Source organism: Typopeltis vanoorti, chromosome 13 (genome assembly GCF_054136105.1).
Source record: "Typopeltis vanoorti isolate ZY-2024b chromosome 13, IOZ_Tvanoo_1.0, whole genome shotgun sequence".
Taxonomy (NCBI): domain Eukaryota; kingdom Metazoa; phylum Arthropoda; class Arachnida; order Uropygi; family Thelyphonidae; genus Typopeltis; species Typopeltis vanoorti.
In genome coordinates this window covers 103,535,138-103,558,157 of record NC_143561.1, presented here as the reverse complement: position 1 = coordinate 103,558,157, position 23,020 = coordinate 103,535,138, and the positions used below count along the sequence as shown (strand labels likewise).

The 23,020-nt window shown below is 36.8% G+C and overlaps 1 protein-coding gene across 2 annotated transcripts in view; it reads right to left on the bottom strand.

Annotated features, from left to right (window-relative positions):
* Positions 1 to 23,020, bottom strand: part of Fur2 (furin-like protease 2) — a 471,861-nt gene that overhangs the window by 221,927 nt on the left and 226,914 nt on the right. For both annotated transcript variants that reach the window (XM_090402961.1, XM_090402962.1), the window contains 2 exons: positions 21,554 to 21,769; positions 10,941 to 11,089 (listed from right to left, as the gene is read on the bottom strand). In XM_090402961.1, the coding sequence (XP_090259087.1) occupies positions 10,941 to 11,089; positions 21,554 to 21,769 (365 nt within the window). The remainder of the gene's footprint in view (positions 1 to 10,940; positions 11,090 to 21,553; positions 21,770 to 23,020) is intronic.

The following is a 23,020-nucleotide window of genomic DNA, read 5'->3' as shown; positions in this document are numbered from 1 at the left end:
AGATCATGGGGAAAGGAGACTTACTGCAACAGCACTGATTATTGCAAGCAAGCACATTAGCTCAATGATTCTGGGTGGGCCATCCAGAACTGCCTCTCCTGCTAAAGCTGAGAAAGTAGTGCAAGACAACCAAGAATCTCCCCTCCCCTTTTCAGATGTCACAGGCTGCACTGCACAGCAAACATGGCAAGGACGCACTGGATTCCAGTGATGGTCTGGCAGGTAGGAGAATAGAAAAAGGTCCAGGAGAAGTAAAGCAAGAATACTGGATCTGGTAATAATATCTGAGAAATTAGGTATAAATGAGATGATTATTATGTCTCTATGAGAGTGATCATACAGTCCTGCACGATTGCTCGCACTCAGAAGATGGCAATGAATGTGAGAGTTCTACATTAAATTAGGAAAATAAATCACAGAGAAGTTATATGGATGAAAAATACCTTGAAGCAAGAAGTTAACATCCTGAAAAATCTAATAATAGTAACAACAATCATGGATGAATATCCTTAGTGAATGCAGATAGAAGGAAAGTAATAGATCCACTAGAAATAACGGAGTTAAGTACTCACACTTCAGTAGCACATATTCTGAACAGATTCATTAGCTCTCTCGATGGTGAAAGGGAAAACAGTAGATGAAAAAAAATAGACACGGAAGTATTAAAGCTATCATAATAACTTGATTCAAATACAGCAAATAGAATGGATGACATATCAGCACATGTACTGAAAGAACCTGCAAGAGCATTAGCAATGTCCCTGACCAAAATATTAAACTCAAATCCTAACACATATGATTCCTAATGAGTGGAAGGAGTGCAAGAAAATTCCAATGTACATGAGTAAAGGTGGGACTTTACAGCAAATTACAGACCAATCAGTATCTCTGGTGTGGTCATCAAAGTTTTGGAGAGGCTGATTAGGAACTGCATCCAGAAGTGGGTGAACAGTGATAAGAGTTGAATACTCTATAGAGTGCAGAATGAGTTTATTAAAGGCAGGTCACAATGTCATACTGAATAATTGTGCTAATCAAGAGAACACTAACTTGTAAGATAAAGGAAGTTCTTCTCCCACTTTACAGGATTTTGATAAAACCACACCTGAACTAGTATGCACTGATAGCAGGAAAGAAAGTGATCATATGAGCTCTGAAGAGATGTGGAGATGGCTGAAATCATCCAGAGATAGAAAACCAAGATGCTAACTGACCTCTGTTACTGTAAATATGAAACTTGGACTGAGGAAATCTGGTCTGCAGAGTTTGAAGAAAAAATAGAAAAGATGAGGTAAAACAGAAATATGCAAGTGGGTGAATCATGTAGTACAGACACAAGTGAGATTTTGCAGTTTATGGCAAGTGAGGTAGAACTCAAGAGTTCTTGAGTCATCCCAGTAACTTGACAAAGCATGTCGTTAGGAAGTATGTTAAAGTCTACATTCATTTCAATGCAGGTGTGTGGCATGGACTATCATTAAAGATGTGTCTTCAGTGAATCTGTTCAAGGAGAAATATGTTACTTAAGCAGGAGTGACTAAAATAGCCCTACTTAATGAGTTCTTGGGCTCCCTGGAAGAGCATGCATAATAATAAAGTTGGTTCCCTTCTCAAATTCCACAGAACAATCCGGTATGCATGTCCAGTATTAGCTGTAATAAATGATCTTGCAAAAATAATCTACAGAATACTAGATAAACCACACCATCCTGCTAATACCCTTGACCTTTCCTTACCAAATTTTCTTCCAATACAATTACATCTTAGTAACTCAGACCATAACATTACCAAAGCTTCCTTTACTATGGAACACTCTTCGTTCAGCCATTCTCAGTCTCATATCCTTTAACATTACAATGGTGCTAAGTAGGATGCCCTTCATGACTTTTATTCCTCCTTTCCACATTCTAAATTAACAGTAATCCAACATCTTCCTATAAGCAAATAACAGAAATAAGTTTGGAATGAAACCTTCTTTCCTAGTCCATCCAAATCCATAAATCCAAGAAAAAAAAATTCAGCACATCACAAGCAGTTCAAGAGCAAAATTCTAGCTTCACACTCAGTCTATACTACCTTACAACAGATGCAGAAAAAAAAAAAACATAAAAAAATCCAAAATCTTATCTGCGCGGGCAAATGGCAAAAAATTCTGCTTATCTTCAAGCAAATCAAGCCTTTTACCCTCTCACTAGGGCCATTCTGAATTTCCACCTCTTGCTCATCCTGATGGGATTGGACCACATCACTTGGACACAATAAGACATCTTATGAAAGCTATATCTCTTATTGCTTGAATATTAATGTATTAACCTATTCCTATTTTGCCTTTTCAATCTTTCCCACTTAACTGGTATCCATCTTACAGCATGGAAAGAAGCCTATATCCAATCCATTCCAGAGAAATTATAATAAAAGTGAGCCGACAAATTACATGAATATAAATTTATAGTCTGTTTTTATTTCAGTTCTTTCACAAATCATGGAGAAGGTGATCAACAACCAACTTCTTCACTACTTGAAGGCTAAACATCTAATTAGTAGTCACCAATATGGATTCTCCCAGGCTTGGAGCATCACCGTCAAGGAAAAGTGTGGAGAAACTCACATGACTGTTCTTTTGCTATGGCATTTGATCAAATTTCCTTAGAGAAAATTCAATTTTAGTCTAAATAATAATTTACACAATAACCACAGTAATCAACTTTAATGAAATAAAAGTACAGATATTTCGTACTGAAATTAACAGTGCATCATCAGTGTAGACAAAAGGCAATTCAAAGGAATGGAATATAAAGTACATAATAGTTAGTGGATTACCAATTAAAAACTGTTACCACATGCTAGAAATTAATATTAATAAAGAATATTATTAAAATTATTCTTAAAAGCTATTTTCTTTATGGTTACATAAGATAAGAATCTCCCAAACTTTTGAGAGAGAGAGAGAGAGAGAATCGTTTTGATTCAGATTTCGCCGATGAAAAAGGGCTTCGCAACTTTCTTTGAAAAGACGTTCACATTTAAACTTGCATCTATGGAGAAGACGAGATTTATCCCACTGGATATTGTGATTATTGTCAATTCTATGCTGTGCCAGACCAGACTTTTGAGGTTTCATGTATTCGATATAATATTGATGTTCATTAATTTTTTTTTTCCACAGAACAGCCTGTTTGTCCAAAGTATGTTAGATTACATTCACACGGTGTCTGAGAAACGCCAGCTAATGATAGAGGTGTCAGTTTGTTTTTTGTAGATGGCAACAGGGGAGAAATTTTGTTGACTGGAAAATATGTGGGAATGAGATGATACTTCTTTAAAATTCTGCCAATCGGTTCCGAGATGCCAGAAATATAAGGGATTGGAACCCTGCGGTCTGTTGAAGAATCCCGAGGTGTTGGAACATAGGAGTCAATTATCTGCTAGATTTGATTATGGTTGTAACCATTAAATTCCATTAACATTTTGATAGTGAAAGGCCCATTATCTGATGCTGAAACTTTAGCTAAATGACTTTAGCTAAGTCATTTAGCTAAAGGTCTTGGCTTTGCGGTAACTGAATGCATCCCGTATCTTGATTTTTTGGATAACATCGAAAGCAATCTGTTGGGACTTTCCAGCAAATGTGCTAATAAACTACGCTTTGAAGTTGCTGCTTCACTTTTTAAAAACAAATTACCTAAATGTAATTTATCAAGTGCTGAAATCCATGCGCTAACTTCATTAAGAAAAAATAGCAATATATCTATTTCAAAAGCTGATAAAGGAAAAGCGGTAGTGATAATGGATAAGGCTGACTATGAGAGAAAAGCAGATTGCCTTTTGCAAGATACCTCCACCTATCAAGAAATCAATCATAACCCTACAAAAAAGCAAATTAAACAATTAAATAAACTGCTTGATGAAGTTGTCAGTTGGGATCAAAATATCGTGGACAAGTTATGCACTCATTTTGGAAGAACTCCTTGTTTATATAGCCTCCCAAAAATTCATAAAGAAGGTTATCCAGTAAGACCCATCATGAATTGTATTCTCTCCCACTTATAGAATTGCTAAATTTCTGTCACGTTTATTAATTGCCAATACTGGACAATCCAGATCTTTCATCAAAAAGTCCACACATTTTCTTGAACAAATCAAGGATGTTCAAATACAAGAGTCAGACTTGTTAGTCAGCTTTAATATTGTTTCCCTCTTTACCAATATTCCATTATCTGACACTGTTAATTTACTATATGATGATTATCCTCCTGATATTGCAGAGATTTTTGAATTTGTTATACATTCAGGATATTTCAACTGGAAAAACAAGGTCTATAAACAAGTTGAAGGTACTAGGCCTCTATCTCCACCTCTGGCAAACTATTTTTTGAACCATCTGAAAGACACCTTATTCTCATCCATTCATCTCCAACCCTCTCTTTCGTTACGTTATGTTGATGATGTCTTTGCTATTTGGCTGCATTCTGAAGAGGAACTTACTTTCCTACAACAGATCAATAGTCTTCACACACGCATTCAGTTCACCAAGGAAAAAGAAAAGGCAGGTAGTTTACCATTCTTGGACACACCTCTTACAAGCACAGCCTCTGGTAATTTATCAAACCCGTGTTTATTGAAACCTACCTTTACTGGCGGATACATTCATCAAACGTCTGCTCATCACACCTCTCAAAAAATTGATGTTATCAAGTCTTTAATTAATAGAGCACACAAAGTGTGCTCATCTCCTTCAAGCTTACAACAAGAACTTTTTACTATAAAAACGTTAATGGAATTGAATGGTTACAACCCGAATCAAATCCAGCAGATCGACTCCTATGTTCCAATAACGCAGGATTTTTCAACAGACCACAGGGTTCTAATCCCTTATATTTCTGGCATCGCAAAACCAATTGGCAGAATTTTGAAGTATCATCTCATTCCCACATATTTTCCAATCAACAAAATTTCTCACCTATTGCCATCTACAAAAAACAAACTGACACCAATATCATTAGCTGGCATTTCCCAGATACTGTGTGAATGTAATCTAATATACTTTGGACAAACAGGCCATTCTGTGGAAAAAAGAATTAACGAACATCAATATTATACCGAATACATGAAACCTCAAAAGTCTGGTCTGGCACAACATAGTATTGATACCTAACACAATATCCAGTGGGATAAATCTCATCTTCTCCATAGATGCAAGATTAAATATGAAAGTTTTTTCAAAGAAAGTTGCAAAGCCCTTTTACATCAGCCAAATCTGAATCAAAACGATTGTCTCTTTCTCCCCCCCCCCGCCCAAACGTTTAGGAGATTCTTATCTTATGTAACCATAAAAAAAAAGCTTAAGAATAATTTTAATAATATTCTTTATTAATATTAATTTCTGGCACGCAGCAACACTTTTTAATTGGTAATCCACTTGTTATGTACTTTGTATTCCATTCCTTTGAATTGCCTTTTGTCTACACTGATGATGAACTGTTAATTTCAGTACGAAATATCTGTACTTTTTGTAGGCGTAGGTTTCTGTGGTTTATGTTCATAAGAAAGATTCCGAAAATTGGACCACATGTTTATCAAGATAAATAACAATAAAAAACAAACCCGACAAGTTTCGTAAGTCGTTTGACTTACATCTTCAGCAGTCAAAGGTAACTAAAAGTTTAAACATAAGAAATGAGAAATTACTCAAAATAGTTCATTCTATGCAGTTGTGGCCGTCTAACTGTTCATTAAATTAAATATCCGAATGCAGATTCAGTGCAATGCTAAGTTTGAACAATGCTGGATGCTGTCATGTTCTGTTGTTCACGTTGTCCGAGGTCTGACTTGGATATATTTTTTATCAATGCAGACCAAACTTGGTGTAGAATTAGGCCCTGGTTTTTGTTGCATTGCATTGAAATTCTAAGCATGTTTGTAGCTTCTTTAAATTTCCTTATGTAACAATTTTTTTCAATGTAAGACATGTTTGTTTTTTGCCAGAGTACATTATGGCCGGTGGAAGTTGTATGGTATGCTAGGCCTGATTTGTGTTCTCTTCTTTTGTGTATGTCTTTTTGGTGGTTGTTCATACGAATTTCCCCTGATCTTCCCGTCTGGCATATGTAGCGGATGCCACAGGAACAATGAATTTTATAAACACCTGGTTTTTTTAAAGGATGATGTGGAGGTTTTGGGGGATGTGGAAATCTTGAAATTTTTTCCAGCGGTAGAAAAGCACCTTTAATGTTATGTTTGTTTAGTACTTTGGCCATTTTGTCTGTAACATTCTTGATGTATGGAAGCATGATTGCATTCTTGAAATCTTGCTTTTGTGAGATGCTTGTAGGAGTTGAGGATATTTTTGAATTTCTTAGTTTCATAACCATTTTTTTTGAGGATTTGTATTAAATATTGTAATTCTTCATTTCTCTGTTTTTCTGTGCTGGAAATATTATAAGCTCTGTCCCTCAAGGTTTTAATTAAACCCATTTTTTGTGAGGGGGTGGTGGTGGTGTGAGGCCATATTAAGAAATCTTCCTGTGTTGGTGGGTTTTCTATAGATGGAGAAGGATAATTTATTATCTTTTTCATTGACTTCTATTAGGATATCAAGAAAGGGACGTTTTTTATCTTCTTCTTCTTGTTCCAAAGTAAATTTTATGTTGTTGTATATGTTATTCAGGTAATCTTTGAAAGCAGTTAGTTCCTCTGTTGTTCCTGGCTATATGATGAAAATATCATCTACATAGCATAGCCAAATTTTCGTTTTTTTATGATAATTGTTTAAAGCATTATTTTCAAAATGTTCCATATATAGGTTAGCTAAAGCCAGGGAGAGGGGGGGGGGGCCCATAGCCAGTCCTCCTTTTTGTTCCCAAAATTTGTCTTGATACATGAAAAAAGTATTTTTTATGCAATGTTTATAAAGTTCTACGATGTCCAGAGGAAAAAAGTTTTTCAAGGAGATTCACTGTTTCATTTCTGGGAACATTTGTAAACAGGTTGATTACATCCAAACTTGCTTAAGATGTCTGAAGGTCCTATGCATATATTCTTGCCTTCTCAATAAAATGTGCACTGTTCTTAATGAAAGATGTTGTTTTTCCTATGTGTGGTAAAATCATGTTGGTGAGGTGTTTTGCCAAATTCGAGGTCGGAGAGTCTCTTCCATCCACTATTAGTCTTAAAAGAATACCTATCTTGTGTATTTTTGGTACACCATATATTCTTGGAACTAATGGGTGTTATGATTGTAGAGTTCTTTTTAGTCCTTCAGTCCAATTGGGTATCTTTTTAACTAGATCATTGGTTAGTGATAAATGTGAGCTCTCCAGGTGGGATCTCTGTCTAAAGGTGTATAGGTATTAGAATCTTCAAGAAAAGTTTTCATTTTTTTGTTATAATCCTCAGAGTTCAAAACTACTGTTGCATTCCCTTAATTATAACGATATTTTTGTTCTGATTTTAGTTCTTTGAGGGCAGTGTATTCCATGTAAGGTAAGTTCTTGGGTGGTAATTTGCTTTGGATGAGATCTGATGTATCACAAGGCAAATTTCGTATTCCTTTCTCTATTTGAGAAAGGAATACGAAAAATATTTTTGGTAAGTAGTGTGGCATTAAAGCGAAGTTGAAAGCCTTTCAGAAGTAGATTTTTTTCGGTTCCTGATAGGACACTTGAAGAAAGGTTAATTATTACTTTGGAGTAATCTAGCATACCATACAACTTCCACTGGCCATAATGTACTCTGGCAAAAAACAAGCATGTCTTACATTGAAAAAAATTGTTACATAAGGGCCTAATTCTACACCAAGTTTGGTCAGCATTGATAAAAAATATATCCAAGAAGATATATCCAAGAACATGACAGCATCCAGCATTGTTCAAACTTAGCAATGCACTGAATCTGCATTCGGATATTTAATTTAATGAACAGTTAGACGGCCACAACTGCATAGAATGAACTATTTTGAGTAATTTCTCATTTCTTGTGTTTAAACTTTTAGTTACCTTTGACTGCTGAAGATGTAAGTCAAACGACTTACGAAACTTGTTATTGTTATTAGGAAATTGTTGATAAGACATTAATAATAATGTGAACTTAATCATATAGCACTATCATAGTAGCATGTACATCCCTTGAAGGTATATATATCAGGAAACTGATGAAAATGATGGATCTATCATTTATTTCATATGCTGTCTCTTCTAGTAATGTTACCATTTTCTAATAATAATGTACTTGGTCATCTGTTAAATTTATATATCAATGATATAGGAAATGATTTGACAGGAAATATTCAGTTGTTTGCTGATGATGTTAAATTTGGAAGAGCAATGGTAAATGAAAGTGATGCAGAGATTCTGCAAGAAGACAGATTGACTAACAGTATATGGGCAAAGGTAAATGACTGCCAGTTTACTGTGGCCAAGTGTAAGGTGATGCACTTTGGGAAGAGTTCAAGCTGTGTACTATTCTGATGGAAGTAAACTAATAAGACCAGGAACTTGGAGATGATTATGGACAGGGAGTTGAAATTTAGAGTACATACTGCAAAGGTAACCAAAACAACTCAGATTGCACGGTTGTTGAAGAACACACACTAACCAGCAGGGATAAAGAGGGTATTGTTTCTCTATATAAGACTTTGATAAGGTTCACATCTAGATTACTGTGCACAGATCTGGACACCAAGATTCCATGGTGGTGAAGAAGTGGTGGAGAGGATTCAGTGGTGAGTTACAAAGATTGTAGCAGGTCTACAAAATGTTTCTTATGAGAACAGACTGACAGTCTGTGGGCTTCAAAAACTAGTTGATAGGCAAAAATGAGGAGACATGATAGAAGCATATAAGTTATTAAAGGAGTTTTATAAGATTAACACTGAAGACTTGTTTCAGTACATTGCAGGAAGGGAGAGAACAAGGGGGGGGTCACCAGTGAAAAGTAAGCAGGTGGAATGGATTGCAAGAGGTAGTTGTGGGTGCTTCATCAGTGAATGAGTTTATGCAGATGCATGATAAGTATTGTGTGAATAATGGCTCTCATGCAATGAGTCTTCTGACTCCATGGAGATGCCTGTATAATAATAATGTTTACCTTATTATAATTGTAATGTTACCTTTGTATGCTTTTAGTGTTATTATTTTCCTGTTATTTCTTAAGGTTTTCAAGGCTTTGAATTCTGCTATGGAGATATGACTCTGGAAATTTGATTGAGATAATATACAGTCAAGTTTATTCTACTTTTAATGGACATGATGAATTGTCTTTTTAACAGGATCATAAAATCAAGTTGGTAGATATTTCTGGATGTCACTACATACACCTATATAGCGTTTTCATTGAATTTAACTGACAGTATTGTGTGTGTATGTCTAGCATAAAAGGTTTTTAATTTAATTTTTAGTTTTTTATCCATACCACAATGGCATTATCATCACACACACACACACACACACACACACACACACACACACACACACACACACACACACACACACACCAAGCCCACACAAAGAAGTAGCAAAACCTATAGCACTTTGGTATCATGTGTGAACAAGCAGTCAAGAAGAGAGATGGAACTTGCAATGTTTTTTAACAGCTGAAAATCGTAGGACTTGGAGAAAACTGTCTGAGGAAGACCGTTCCTAAGCACAAATGAAGAGGGAATATGAAAGGAGACAATAGGCAGCTTGTTTAATATGTTTGGAGCTGGAGATGGAATGGATGTTAATCATCAGCTGTTTGTGTGTTCATATAGGCTTGAGGAAAAAAGGAGGAATGTGTAAACTAATTCAATGGAACAAAACAATGCCAATGAAAACACCTGTAGAAGAGGCATAAGGCAGAAACATGTATAGGAGAGAAAGTGGGTCTGTGAGAGATCACACAATAACAGGATTACTCTCTTCTAGACTGCACCAAGCATTTTTAGAGAATGCACTTGGCACACTATATGTAAGAATATTCCAGCTTCACATGCTACTTACATCAAAACCTGACCTATTATTCCTCAGAGAACCACACCTAACTTTCTCAATATCCAAACTACATTCTGCATGATTTCTTTCAGCACAAGAGTAGTTATTTGCATTCATCAGATCCTACAGCACCATTCAGAGAATGCTAAACCTGATGCCTCCCTCTTTATAATCTGCTACAGCTGAAAACTTCCTTGCCATACTTTGTGGCTTTCATTATATATATTTGATACAATGAATTTACTTGGTTATACAACATGATTAAATATATTTAATCACTAGAAACTCAGAGATACCAAAATAAAAAAAAATGCTATCTATTATATTTACATACATGTATATTTTTGCATTTTTTTCCCAAGTTATGCACCCAATGGAGTTTTCTAAGAAAGAAAAAAAAAACTAGTTCTGCACTCAAATAATAAATAGTATTTTTTTTTCTATTTTGGTATCTCTTGAAGAGTTGCTGGTCATAGTTATTTGGGAATAACTATCAGGAAGACTGCCATATGTTGCCTTTTTTCACTCTCCTAATTCCATTAGCACTCTGACCTCTATGATTACCTGTCTCTTCCAGGCTGATTTTCTATAGTCTAATTACCAAAAAACAATGAGATCTTTACAGACCTCAACATTCATAATTCAACCTGGCTTCTCTTCTTTACTTGCCATATTTTGGTATCTCTCAGCTTGATATCTGTTGTTCATAATGATCTATTACAAATTGTCCATCTATCAACCAGAACAGAAAACTGAATAATCCTTATTCTCTCAACTAGCTTCCCCCCCCCAAAAAAAAATAGGATGTTTTTATGATAATGCAAAGGAATGATATGCAAAAAAAAAAAAAAGTAACAAAAATTATTTAAACAATTTAAACAGTTTATCAGAAACACAGTAAACTGTATTCTAGTCAAAAATATTAATGACCTCTTGAAATCACTTATATATTAATTCTGTTTCACTACATACTTTGCCTCAAGGGCCAAGGCACAAATGGCTGCAGCTATAGGTGCAGAAGCTGAAGTTCCAGTATGAGATTTGGTGCAGAGACTAGATGCATCAGCATTTTTATTCCTCTTCAGATCTCTCAGATATGATGTATCCATATCCACTGTTACCTAAAACACAAATCAAATGAAACAATATAAGTTTCTTTCAAATATTTGCTTTTAAATTTCACTGATACCAAGGAAAGTTATTCAACTGCTTACCTTTTCCTTCAAATTTAAGTAATCTCAATGAAAAAGCAGAGCATTGAAGGTACAAAGCTTGCTATGTTTTGCTTGCTACGTTTGCTTTCATACTATGCAGTCATAATTAACTTCATAACAAATTTAAACAGATTACATTTTAATTTAATAAGTACAAATTCAAAACTTTTTTTTTTGTAGAGTAGAATGGTTTCTTCTGCTATAAATATCTGAACTCACCACAGGAAAACCAACCATTCCAGCTCTACTTTACCTTTTCTTAAATTCACTAAGAATCAATGCACTTACTCTTCCTGCTTTTTTAAACAATTCCTGATTTCAGTTATTCACTCTTTGTATTAAAGCATGCTCCCTCCCCCCACTAGTCATCATATATAATTTCTTGTCATGTCATCAAGTGTAACCTCCTGTATTAGCATAGCTCTATGCATCATATCTGCTCTTTATTTACCAAACTATGACTATGACATATTCCCACTGCTTATTCTCATTGTCAAGTGTAACAGTATCAACATTGTCTAAGTTAACTGTCTCTGAATATTTTTTCACTGCATCTTCATCTCCATAAAATCCAGATAGCCAAAACTGTGCAAGGATGCTAGCCTGATTGACTGAGTGAATGGCATCTCTACTTAGCAAAGGTGGATTCAAATTGCATTTTAGTATAGTTGTTTGTGAATATCTTTAGGTACCAGCAACTTTCATCACCTGGTGTGAGACAACCACTTGCTTATTAGACATCTGATGTAGCTTGAAAAAAGAACCATGTTTTGTGTCTTGAGTAGGGTTCTATAATACTTAAGCCTCAAACCACGATCAACCACAGTAACGTGAAAAAGGATTACAGCCATAATTGAGCAAGATTCACGTTGAAAAAAAAAAAAAAAGAAATCAAAATGAAGTTCGATCAAAGATAGTGGGAAATAATAACTTAATAACACACACACATACCAATCAGTGTGCTCTTTCCATTCCAATTTTTAATAAATTAAATGATTTAATAAAGAATCTTAAAGGTATTTCAATCTTTGATTGAAATACCTGGCCAGTGGCAGACTATGAGGCCAGTGTATAATTGTGAATGTTCTTCAGTTTCTTCTGTCTGTTTTGCATGATGAAAATCTTGAGTTTCTGGGAGGAAAACCCTGCCATGTCCATATGAAACATGCTAACTCAACCTTCAGTTGAAATGCCCTTATCAAAGGTTCTTTACATCTTATACATCCTAGGCTTTCCAACTAAAGGACATTGAGTTGTGCTGTATGGGGATTTGATATAATAAGGTGCGGTGAATGAGAACGTGCACAAAGTTTGTTTTCCAAGAGGAAGAATTATTGAAGATATGAGGAAAAGGCAGGCAAGAGTTGGTAATGTTGTAAGAGTTGGTAGGAATAAATGATTTGGTTGGACACAAGAAGAATGTGGGAATGGATTTCAGGATAGGGATATAAAAGATAATGCAAAAGGAAGGATGGCAGTAAGTAGATGTAATGATGACCGAGTTCACGAAAAGCATGCTAGCAGAGCTGTGTAAGGAGAAAGGAATGCATTTTTTAAACATGGAGGATGAATTTGAAGAATGAATGGAACTGTATAAGGGAGACACAGAGTGCATGTAGGTGAGTGTTGCTATAGACCTGGCAAGATGGAGAGCAAATTAGAAGAAGAAATAAGAAAGGGGGTAATCATTTTGGATTATTTCAATTATGGCAATAGACTGGAATGAAGATATAACATCTAGGAGCTAAGGGAATGAAATTCCTTTAGTTTTCAAGAAACAGCTATCTTAGACAATATGTAAAACAGGGCACATGAAATCCAAGAATGAGGGCGTTGGATTTGATGTTATTGTAAACGGGGCATCAAATTTCCCTCCAGCTGGTGAGAGTGACAATGTAGTGATTATATGTATGCCAGCCAACCACATGAAAGCTTTTTCAAGGAAGGGATACATACAATTAAATGGCTGCTGATTATGACAGTTCAAGAAAACAGCTTGCAGCTATACTGTGAAATAATTTTTTTATATTTTTTATAAACATCCAGATGTATGCAAGATTCTGTGTTCTTGTATAATATATGGAAAGATATATTGTTATTATTGTTCCAAGAAGTCGACAGACTCATCGAAGGAGGCCCTAACATCATGTCAAGAACAACTATTCGACATTGACACAGTATCTATCATACCTTGCCTTGAACTCATTCACGGTCGTAGCACCCACAACAGACTCTGAAAGCTTATTCCACTCACTCACCACTCTCCAAGAAAAAAACCAAGCTCTAACACCCTTGTCAACCACGCTCTTGCCCAGCTTCCATGCATAGCCCCTAGTCCTCCCACCACCAGTCATATTTTCAAAAATATCTTCTGGATCTATCTTGTAGAAACCCTTCAGTAATTTAAATGTCTCAATCATATCACCCCTCCTTCGCCTATCGTCCAATCTCTGCAACCCACAAATCTTCAACCTATTCTCATAAGGTTCATTCCACAGACCTTCTATCATCTTGGTTACTTGTCTCTGGATCCTCTCCACCACAAAGAAACCCTGGTGCCCATAACTGGGCACAGTAGTCCAGATGGGGTCTTATCAAGGCTCGATACAGAGGAACAACAACTTGTTTGACTCTGCATGTTAAAGTATTTTTCAGAAGCCAAGTGATTTGATGAGCTGATTTAGTCACTTTTGCAATGTGCCCCCTAAACTTCAACTCCCTATCCACCAACACTCCCAAATCCCTGGCCTCATCAATCTCCTGGAGTACGGTTCCACCAATGCGATATACTACTGCTATTCTTTTCACCCCAAAGTGCATAACCTTACACTTTGCAACATAAAACTGACATCCATTTTTCCTAGTCCAGTCCTCCAAACTATCCAAATCATTCTGTAACATTTTGACATCCTGTGCACTCACAATTGCTCTACCCAACTTTGCATCATCAGCAAACAAGTGAACACTTCCTCTTAAATCCTTTCCTATATCATTAATGAACAAATTGAAAAGCAGTGGTCCAAGAACAGAGCCCTGAGGTCAAGAGTACTGACACACCACTAGTCACAAGCCGTCTTTTAGACTCCACTCCTGCATAAACCACTCTCTGGTATCTCTCCTTCAACCACCCTCCTATCCATCTCACCAACCTTATATCTATCCCCATCTGCTCCAGTTTACTGATTAGTGTTCCATGTGGTATCCTGTCAAAGGGCCTTGGCAAGGTCCAGTAGTATCACTGTAAACCCATTACCCCTATCCAGTTCAGCCGTCACTGTGTTATAGAACGTGAGCATGATTCTAGTAGTAAGACTTATACGTTGGTTAGACATAACTGGTAATTAATTTACGGAATTAACAACGCATACAAAGTAAATTAATTAAAGATAACTTTAATGAATCACTTCTATAACGTGAGACTGGATGTAGTCGGAGTTCTCACTAAAGCCAAACCACCAAAATCCAACTTATCCAAAAACGAATATACAGCCCTACAAGAATTAAAAAACAACAAAAAAATAGTAATCACCAAAGCTGATAAGGGAAGCGCCACTGTGGTACTCAATCAAAAAGAGTACAAAGGTAAGCTAAATTCTTTAATATGAGACCGTACTACTTACCTCCCCATTGAATATAATCCGACCAGCTCTCAGATTAGAACTATCCACAGACTCCTTAAGAAAGTCACTTCTTGGCCTGTGGAAGTCACCAACAAACTTAAACCTTATAACTCTAGACCCCCCCCCCCGATTATATGGACTCCCAAAAATACATAAACAAAATGTGCCATTGCGTCCCATAGTGGATGGCATTGATTCCCCCACATAAATTAGCCAAACATTTAGCCAAAACGCTCACACACTACACTGGCAACACACCATCACATATAAAAAACTCCGCCCACTTTAAAGCCAGCATAGAAAACCTCGCACTCCAACACACTGACATAATGGTCAGTTTTGATGTCTCCTCCCTATTCACTAATGTCCCACTCAAAGAAACCCTTGAGCTCATCCAAGCCAAGTTTCCTCCCGATATCTCAGCCCTATTTCAGTTCACAATGAACTCAGGCTATTTCGTTTGGCAAGGAAAGTTCTACAAACAGATAGAGGGGACAGCCATGGGATCACCACTTTCCCCACCCTTGGCCAATTTCTTTATGGAGACATTTGAAGAGAAAGCCTTAAACTCCGCCCCACAAAAACCCACTATTTGGCTTCGTTATGTGGATGATGTGTTTGCCATTTGGCCACATGGCTCAGACACACTCCACTCCTTCCTAACACACTTAAACAACCAACATCCCAGAGTCCAGTTCACCTTAGAAAAAGAGGAAAACAACACCCTCCCCTTCCTAGACACTTTAATCACCCACCAGCTTGATGAATCTTTGGTTTTCTCTGTTTACAGAAAACCCACCCACACTGGCAGATACATTCACCAGCAATCCCCCCCCCCCACAACAATATGGGGTGATAAAAACACTATATAACAGGGCAAAATTAATCTGCTCAGATGACAAGGCCCTGACTATGGAACTAAACCACATCCTCAACACTTTCTTAGCCAATGGCTATAACCCCAAAAAAATCCAAAAAATACTAAAACCTGTAAACCACAACCCCCCTCCACAATAAAGACTACACCAAGTCTATCACTATCCCCTACATCCAGGGCACCTCTGAAAAAATAACTAATATCCTCAAAAAATATGACCTTACTTCCTGTTACAGACCATTTAAATAGTTGGCATCCCTTATCCGCTCTACCAAAGACCAACCACTTCCCCTAGACCTACCTGGTGTATACCAGGTCCCTTGCAGCTGCAAATTGTCCTACTTTGGCCAAACAGGCAAAACAACAAATATCAGGATTTCAGAACACCAAGACTACATCCGGTTTCACCAGTACAGCCGCTCTGGGCTGGCAGACCATGCCTTAGATACCCACCATAAAATTCGTTGGAAGAAAACAAAAATAATCCATCGCAGCAAGTTTAAATACGAAAGATTATTCAAAGAATCTTCAGCAGCTCTAAAAAACGTTTCTAACCTCAACAAATTTGGGTGCATGAAACTGCCCCAAATTTGGGAGACTTTCATTATGAGAACTTCAGCCCAACTGCCAAGACTACCAAATTAGCCAGCAAGAGGGCACCATTAGGACTTTAGGAACAAAATTAGTTTCTTACTTTCTTCCTCATTTGCTTTGTTAGTTCCTTAGTGCAAATACCATATCTTTATGTTCCTGAAGATGGCAATGTGACATTGCCGAAATATAGAAGTGATTCATTAAAGTTATCTTTAATTAATTTACTTTGTATGCGTTGTTAATTCCGTAAATTAATTACCAGAACGTGAGCAAGTTACTGAGGCATGATCTACCCTTCACAAAACCATGTTGTCCCCCATACAATATCCCATTTTCATCTATCCAATCCTGTATTCTTTTCTTGACTAATTTCTCTAAGACCTTGATAATGATTCCTGATATGCTAATCGGTCGGTAATTTACAACATCAGTCTTGGAACCACCTTTACGTAGTGGAACTATTTTCCCCTCTTTCCACCCCCTCAGGACTAACCCAGACCCGAGACTCAAATTAAACAAAATGGTCAAGGGTACTGACAATTCTTTAGCTGCTGCTCGTACGACACGAGCTGGTATACCATCCAATTCAAACGGATGTATTGATATTGAGGTTATGCAATAGACTACTCACCTTCATTCACCACAATTCCCGTATAATCTACTGGTTTATTCGTTTCTGCAATGTCACCACCTGGATGATATATACTTGCAATGTGCTCATTCAGTAACTCAACTATATCAACTGATTCAGTTACCTCCCAACCATCGGCATTCTTTAAAATCATTCTGCCGTGTACATTTTTCCTTTTACTTGCTACATATCTAAAAAACTGTTTAGGATTCTCTTTAGCCTGCATGGCCAAAGTTCTTTCGTAATCCTTTTTTGCTTTTCTTACCACACTCATTACCCTTCTGGCCTGCGCTTTATACCGTACATGTGCCTGCTGGTCACCTTTCTCCTTAAATTCCCTCCATAGATGTTTCTTTTTTTCACTCAAGCTTAATGGTGTTATTCATCCATTTAACCCCTACTTGATTTATTATTCAGACTCTAGGTATACAGTCAGCCATTGCTTCATGCAAACACTTCTTAACTGCCTCCCATGCACTATCAACTTCTAGTCCTTGCAGTTGTACATGCCATGGCACTGAACCAATCAAACTCCTAAGCTTGTCATACTTTCCAGCCCGATAATTCCACATGTAGCCTGTCTTAATTGAAAATTCCACACGTTTAGCCACCTCCCAAGTCAAGACCCTATGATCACTCTCACCAATTGGTGGCAATGTGGTCATATTTGTTACAGCCAAATCCTCAGATGTAATTACTAGGTCAAGCACTCTGACCCCTAGTATTTTTCATTACATGCTGTCGCAGATAGTTATCCCTTAATAACCGCATAAAATCCAATTCCTTCCTCCCGTGTGTCCTCTCCTCACTCCAATCAATGCGACCACAGTTTAAATCGTCCATAATAATTACCCTCCTTCCACTCATTTCTTCTATTTGCTTGTGCATACTGTCACCACCATCTTTTCCATCACCTGGTCTATAGCAGCACCCAATTGTTTATTTAGTTCTGCTAGCCACAATCTCACACCAAATGGCCTCAAATGTGCTCTTTTGTCTATCCTGCAATTCAACTTCTATTCTCCTTGGCTGTAGCTCATCAGCTATCATCAATAATACTCCTCACCCCATTTTATTCTCCAGGTCATTCCTGAACACACTATAGCCATCACATTCAATCCCACTAGCTATATCACCTACAGTCAGCCATGATTCACTAATACCAATAACCTATGGTCTGGAAGTGCCAACCATGGCCAAAAACTCTTCCTTCTTGTTCCTAATACTTCTAGCATTAGTGTACATGAATTTAAGACCCCCATTAGCCCCAACCCTACCTTGAGGCCTTATATTAACTATCCCACTCTGATTTGTTGTCCTTATTTGCTCGGGCATATTATATTCATATCTACCCCCATCCCTTAATAAATCTAGTTTCCCTGAATTTGCACATCCACTACATTCAGCAACACTTTCTCAAGTCTCCTTACACCGTAACCATTTAAATGCAAGCCATCCATCTTATATAGATCCTTTCGCCCATCAAACTCACTCCACACATCCACAAATTCCACACCACTCGTCATACATAACCCACGCATAAAGTCATTCGCAATTATGGCCCTCCTTTTAAACATTTCACTGTCATACTGTGGCAAAAGACTAATCATTCTAACTCTCTCACTCTTTTCTTTTGCTACCTCAAACAATTCAATCAGATCTTCTATCATTTCTATTTTATCTCCTTTCAAATCATTCGTACCTGCCACAACAATCATTTACACCCTTTCCTTATGCTCTCTAACAGACTCAGTTACATCCTTTATGGTCGCACCAGGTTGGTACGATTTTGTCAAATCCTCTACTAACACACCTCGTACTACCGAGTCTCCATACAGCACTTTATCCTTCATTTTGTTCATGTTCACACTCATACGCCTATTTTTCCTGTCATACTTTTTATTATTGGATGGTTCATTCAGTCGAGTTTTGCTCATACACTCTAGTTGCTGTTTTGCCCTTTGTATCGCACCATTCAACAACGCGATCTCACTCATTGCATCTATCTCATCTTTTTTATTCTCTGTAAAACCATTAATACTATCATTCACACTCTCACAATTCTCATGTACAACCTTGCCGTTTCTTGTCATATCCCTATTTTCTTCATTCTGAAGTTTGACAAAAATATCACACTCACGATCCGAAATACACTTCAATTCCTCATTCTCCCTACGTTTTCTACACACATTCACTCCTTTATTATCATCTAACCACACTCTGACCGCACTCCGCAAAGCGTACATATATATATAGGCAAGACTAGTCAAAGTTTTGAAATCTGCAACAAGGAACATAAAGGTGATGTTGAAAACAAAAGGGAAGAAAAATAACGGATTTGTAATACATATCTTCAAAGATCATCACACGGTAAATTGGCAAGCATCCTCTGCCCTACTTAGAAGAGAATTACTTTGACAGGTTGTTCATAGAATTCTCTGAGATGAATTGCTCAAAAGCAGACTAAATAAAAATCAAGGAATGATCCTTTGTGATCTGGAATTCATTAATTAACATGTGTAACATTAAAGCCCTCTCTCCTATGCCAGCAATCACAGACACAGTTTACACAACAATGTAGAGATTGCATGTAACATGCCTAATGATACTCGTGATTAAAACTGTCAATTTTGTTGGAAAAAGTTTATTTTATTTCATTTTTTGTCACTTTTTACTTATGTTGATGCTGTTAGTGATATAGACAGCAAATCATGTAGAGAAAATACACTAACATAAATAAATTTAAAAAAAAACACGAGCTAAAATGTGGCAATTATTCAAGAATAGTGCCACTATAGCTCAGTTAAAAGAATGACAGGACATACAATCTTCAGTGGAAAGTATCTGAGTTTGATTCTCTTCATAACGAAGAATGTTTAATGGACTTTTGAAAGTGACAGTGAGTTAGCTGACCTCGTACATAGATAGGCCTTTTTCCTCCTGGAAACTCAGGTTTCTCATCCCACGTATAGGCAAATGACTAGAGAACACACATTTAATAAACAAAAAGAATAGTAGATGGTATAGCCTGTGGATGGCAGATTATGTAGTGTGCAGATGGTGAACTGTGTTTGTGTGATATGAAGTGCACTTAAGCAAGAGGCATTGTGGGGAGTTATTATGTGGCATCAGCATGGAGTCATTGGACTTTGTGAAAGCACCACATAAGACATCACTCAAGTTTTAGAACAGGATGACAGAGAGGATTGTTGACATTTTAACAATGTAAAGATTTACAGAAAATCTGTTAGACTATGTTATACAAACTTAGTTCCAAAATTATTTCATCTCCTTACATTTCTAATTTTTTTGCATGCTAAATTTTATTAGCTGAGTTGGGTTGAACATTTAGTATTATCACACACACACATTACCAATAATTCTAAACAATGCTGAAAATGGCTTACAAAATTTCTACCATCAGTCTCAAAAGTATTATTAATCATATGAATTGCTAAACAAACACATCATAGTTGCTTTATGAAGCAACTAAAGAAATTTAACAGAGATATGTCATTTTAATGTGACAAAATGTAAGGTTATGCATTTTGGGGTGAAAAGATTAGCAGCAGTATACCACATTGGTGGAACTGTACTCCAAGAGATCGATGAGGCCAGGGACTTGGGAGTGTTGGTGGATAAGGAGATGAAGTTTAGGGGGCACACTGCAAAAGTAGCTAAATCAGCTCATCAACTCACTTGGTTGTTGAAAAATACCTTGACGAGCAGAGACAAGCAAGTTATTGTACCTCTGTACCGAGCCTTGATAAGACCTCATCTCGATTACTGTGCCCAGATTTGGTCACCTCGGTTCCTTCTTGATGGGGAGGAGGTGGAGAGGATCCAGAGGCGAGTGACTAAGATGATAACAGGTCTATGGAATGAACCATATGAGAACAGGTTGAAGATTTGTGGGTTGCAGAAACTAGTTGATAGGCGGAGGAGGGGAGATATGATTGAGACATTCAAATTGCTAAAGGGATTCTATAGGATTAATTCAGAGGATATTTTTGAGATCAGGACTGGTGGTGGGAGAACTAGGGGACACCTATGGAAGTTGGGCAAGAGTGTGGTTAGCAGGGGTGTTAGAGCTGGGTTCTTTACTTTTAGAGTGGTAAATGAGTGGAATAAGCTGCCAGAGTCTGTTGTAGGTGCTATGACGGTGAACGAGTTCAAGACAAGGTATGATAGATACTGTGAGAATGTAATCGCATAGTTGTGTGGACATGATGTTTAGGGCCTCCCTCAATGAGTCTAAGGACTCCTGGAGTCGCCCGAAATAATAATAATAATATCAATCTCTTACCAGATTAACTCTTAGACTTTATGTATATCAGTATAGAAAGCTAAATTTCTATGCAATTTTTAGCTAATGTTATTTCCAATATAATAAGGTGTGGAAACCATACTTATGAAAACAACTGAACATAATAAAAAAAAAATAAATAAAATTATATTAGAACATTCAGTTTGGGAGTTAAAAATAATCACCTATATGGGTCAAAATCTCAAAAAAATAAATGATCAATTGTAAAAGTAGCGAAACAAAATGGAGGGTGGGGAAAGAACTGTTAGAAGTAAAAACAAACTTTTATAGGAATTAAATAGAATATTTTTTTTTTTTTTTTTTTTTTTTGTAATTTACTTACTATGCTACGATCTTTTCCAGGTGTACCACTACTATAAGTAGTGGCCAAGGTTGATGAGCACTCTTCAAGATACCAAGGTTTAGTACCTGCTTGTGTTGCACTACTAATGGATAGTGTATATATAGAATTAGTATATCCATCACAGTTGCAGTTATCACTGTAACGTCCTCCATTGCCAGACGCCCAAACAAATATTGATCCTTTTCCATTTCGACCCTTAAAGAAAAAAATAAATATAAATATTGAAGGAACTTACTTGTAATAAATAATCTTTTTTTTATATAAATAAACATTATAAAAATAAAAATAAAATAGCCAACAATTTCTTTTTCGCGTGATTTTTGCAGACCACATTACCATTATCAATAAAATTGCTTTATTAGCAATTTTACATACTACATATATACAAATTCAACTACATTTGTATACAATAATAAATTTAGTTTAATCCTTTACCCACGTGTAAGCAAACAAAGTTTGCACCTGAAGTATCTTCAGGACTGAGGCAACTTGTGGTAAAGGTGGACCAAGCTCTCATCACTCCTTGTCTTAGTATCTCCCATAATGCAAAGCACATCTCCTTGCAGACATGTATAATGCTATACATTAAGGGAAGGGCCACTACCCAGACCAGTTTCGACTTTTATTGAGGTCTCATCAGTGGGAGCCAGAACCAGAGGTGGTGATACCAAGAGGGAAGCAATGGAGAAGTCATCTTTACCTATACGAGTTGCCAAAAGGTGTCTCACCTTGTTATTAAATTACTCTAGATTTAGAGAAAGATGTTGGAAGTTTTTTTTTTACTTGGTTAGGCTATAACAAATTTAGTTTAATCCTTTATCCAAGAGTAAGCAAACAAAGTTTGCACCTGAAGTATCTTCAGGACTGAGGCAACTCATGGTAAAGGTGGACCAAGCTCTCATCACTCCTTGTCTTAGTATCTCCCATAATGCAAAGTACATCTCCTTGCAGACATGTATAATGCTATACATTAAGGGAAGGGCCACTACCCAGACCAGGTCCAACCTTTATTGAGGTCTCGTCAGTGGGAGCCAGACCCAGAGGTGGTGATACCAAGGGGGAAGCAATGGAGAAGTCATCTTTACCTGTACGAGTTTCCAAAAGGTGTCTCACCTTATTATTAAATTACTCTAGATTTAGAGAAAGATGGAGGTCTGGGTAGTTGCCCTTCCCTTACTGCATTAGCATTATACATGTCTACAAGGATATATGCTTTGCATTATAGGAGATACTAAGACAAGGAGTGATGAAAGCTTGGTCCACCTTTACCACAAGTTGCCTAAGTCCTGAAGATATTTCAGGTGCAAAAATAAAGGATAAAGGATTAAACTAAATTTATTATAGTCTAACCAAGTGGAAAAAAAACTTCCTACATCTTTCTCTAAATCTAGAGTAATTTAATAATAAGGTGAGACACCTTTTGGCAACTCGTATAGGTAACGATGA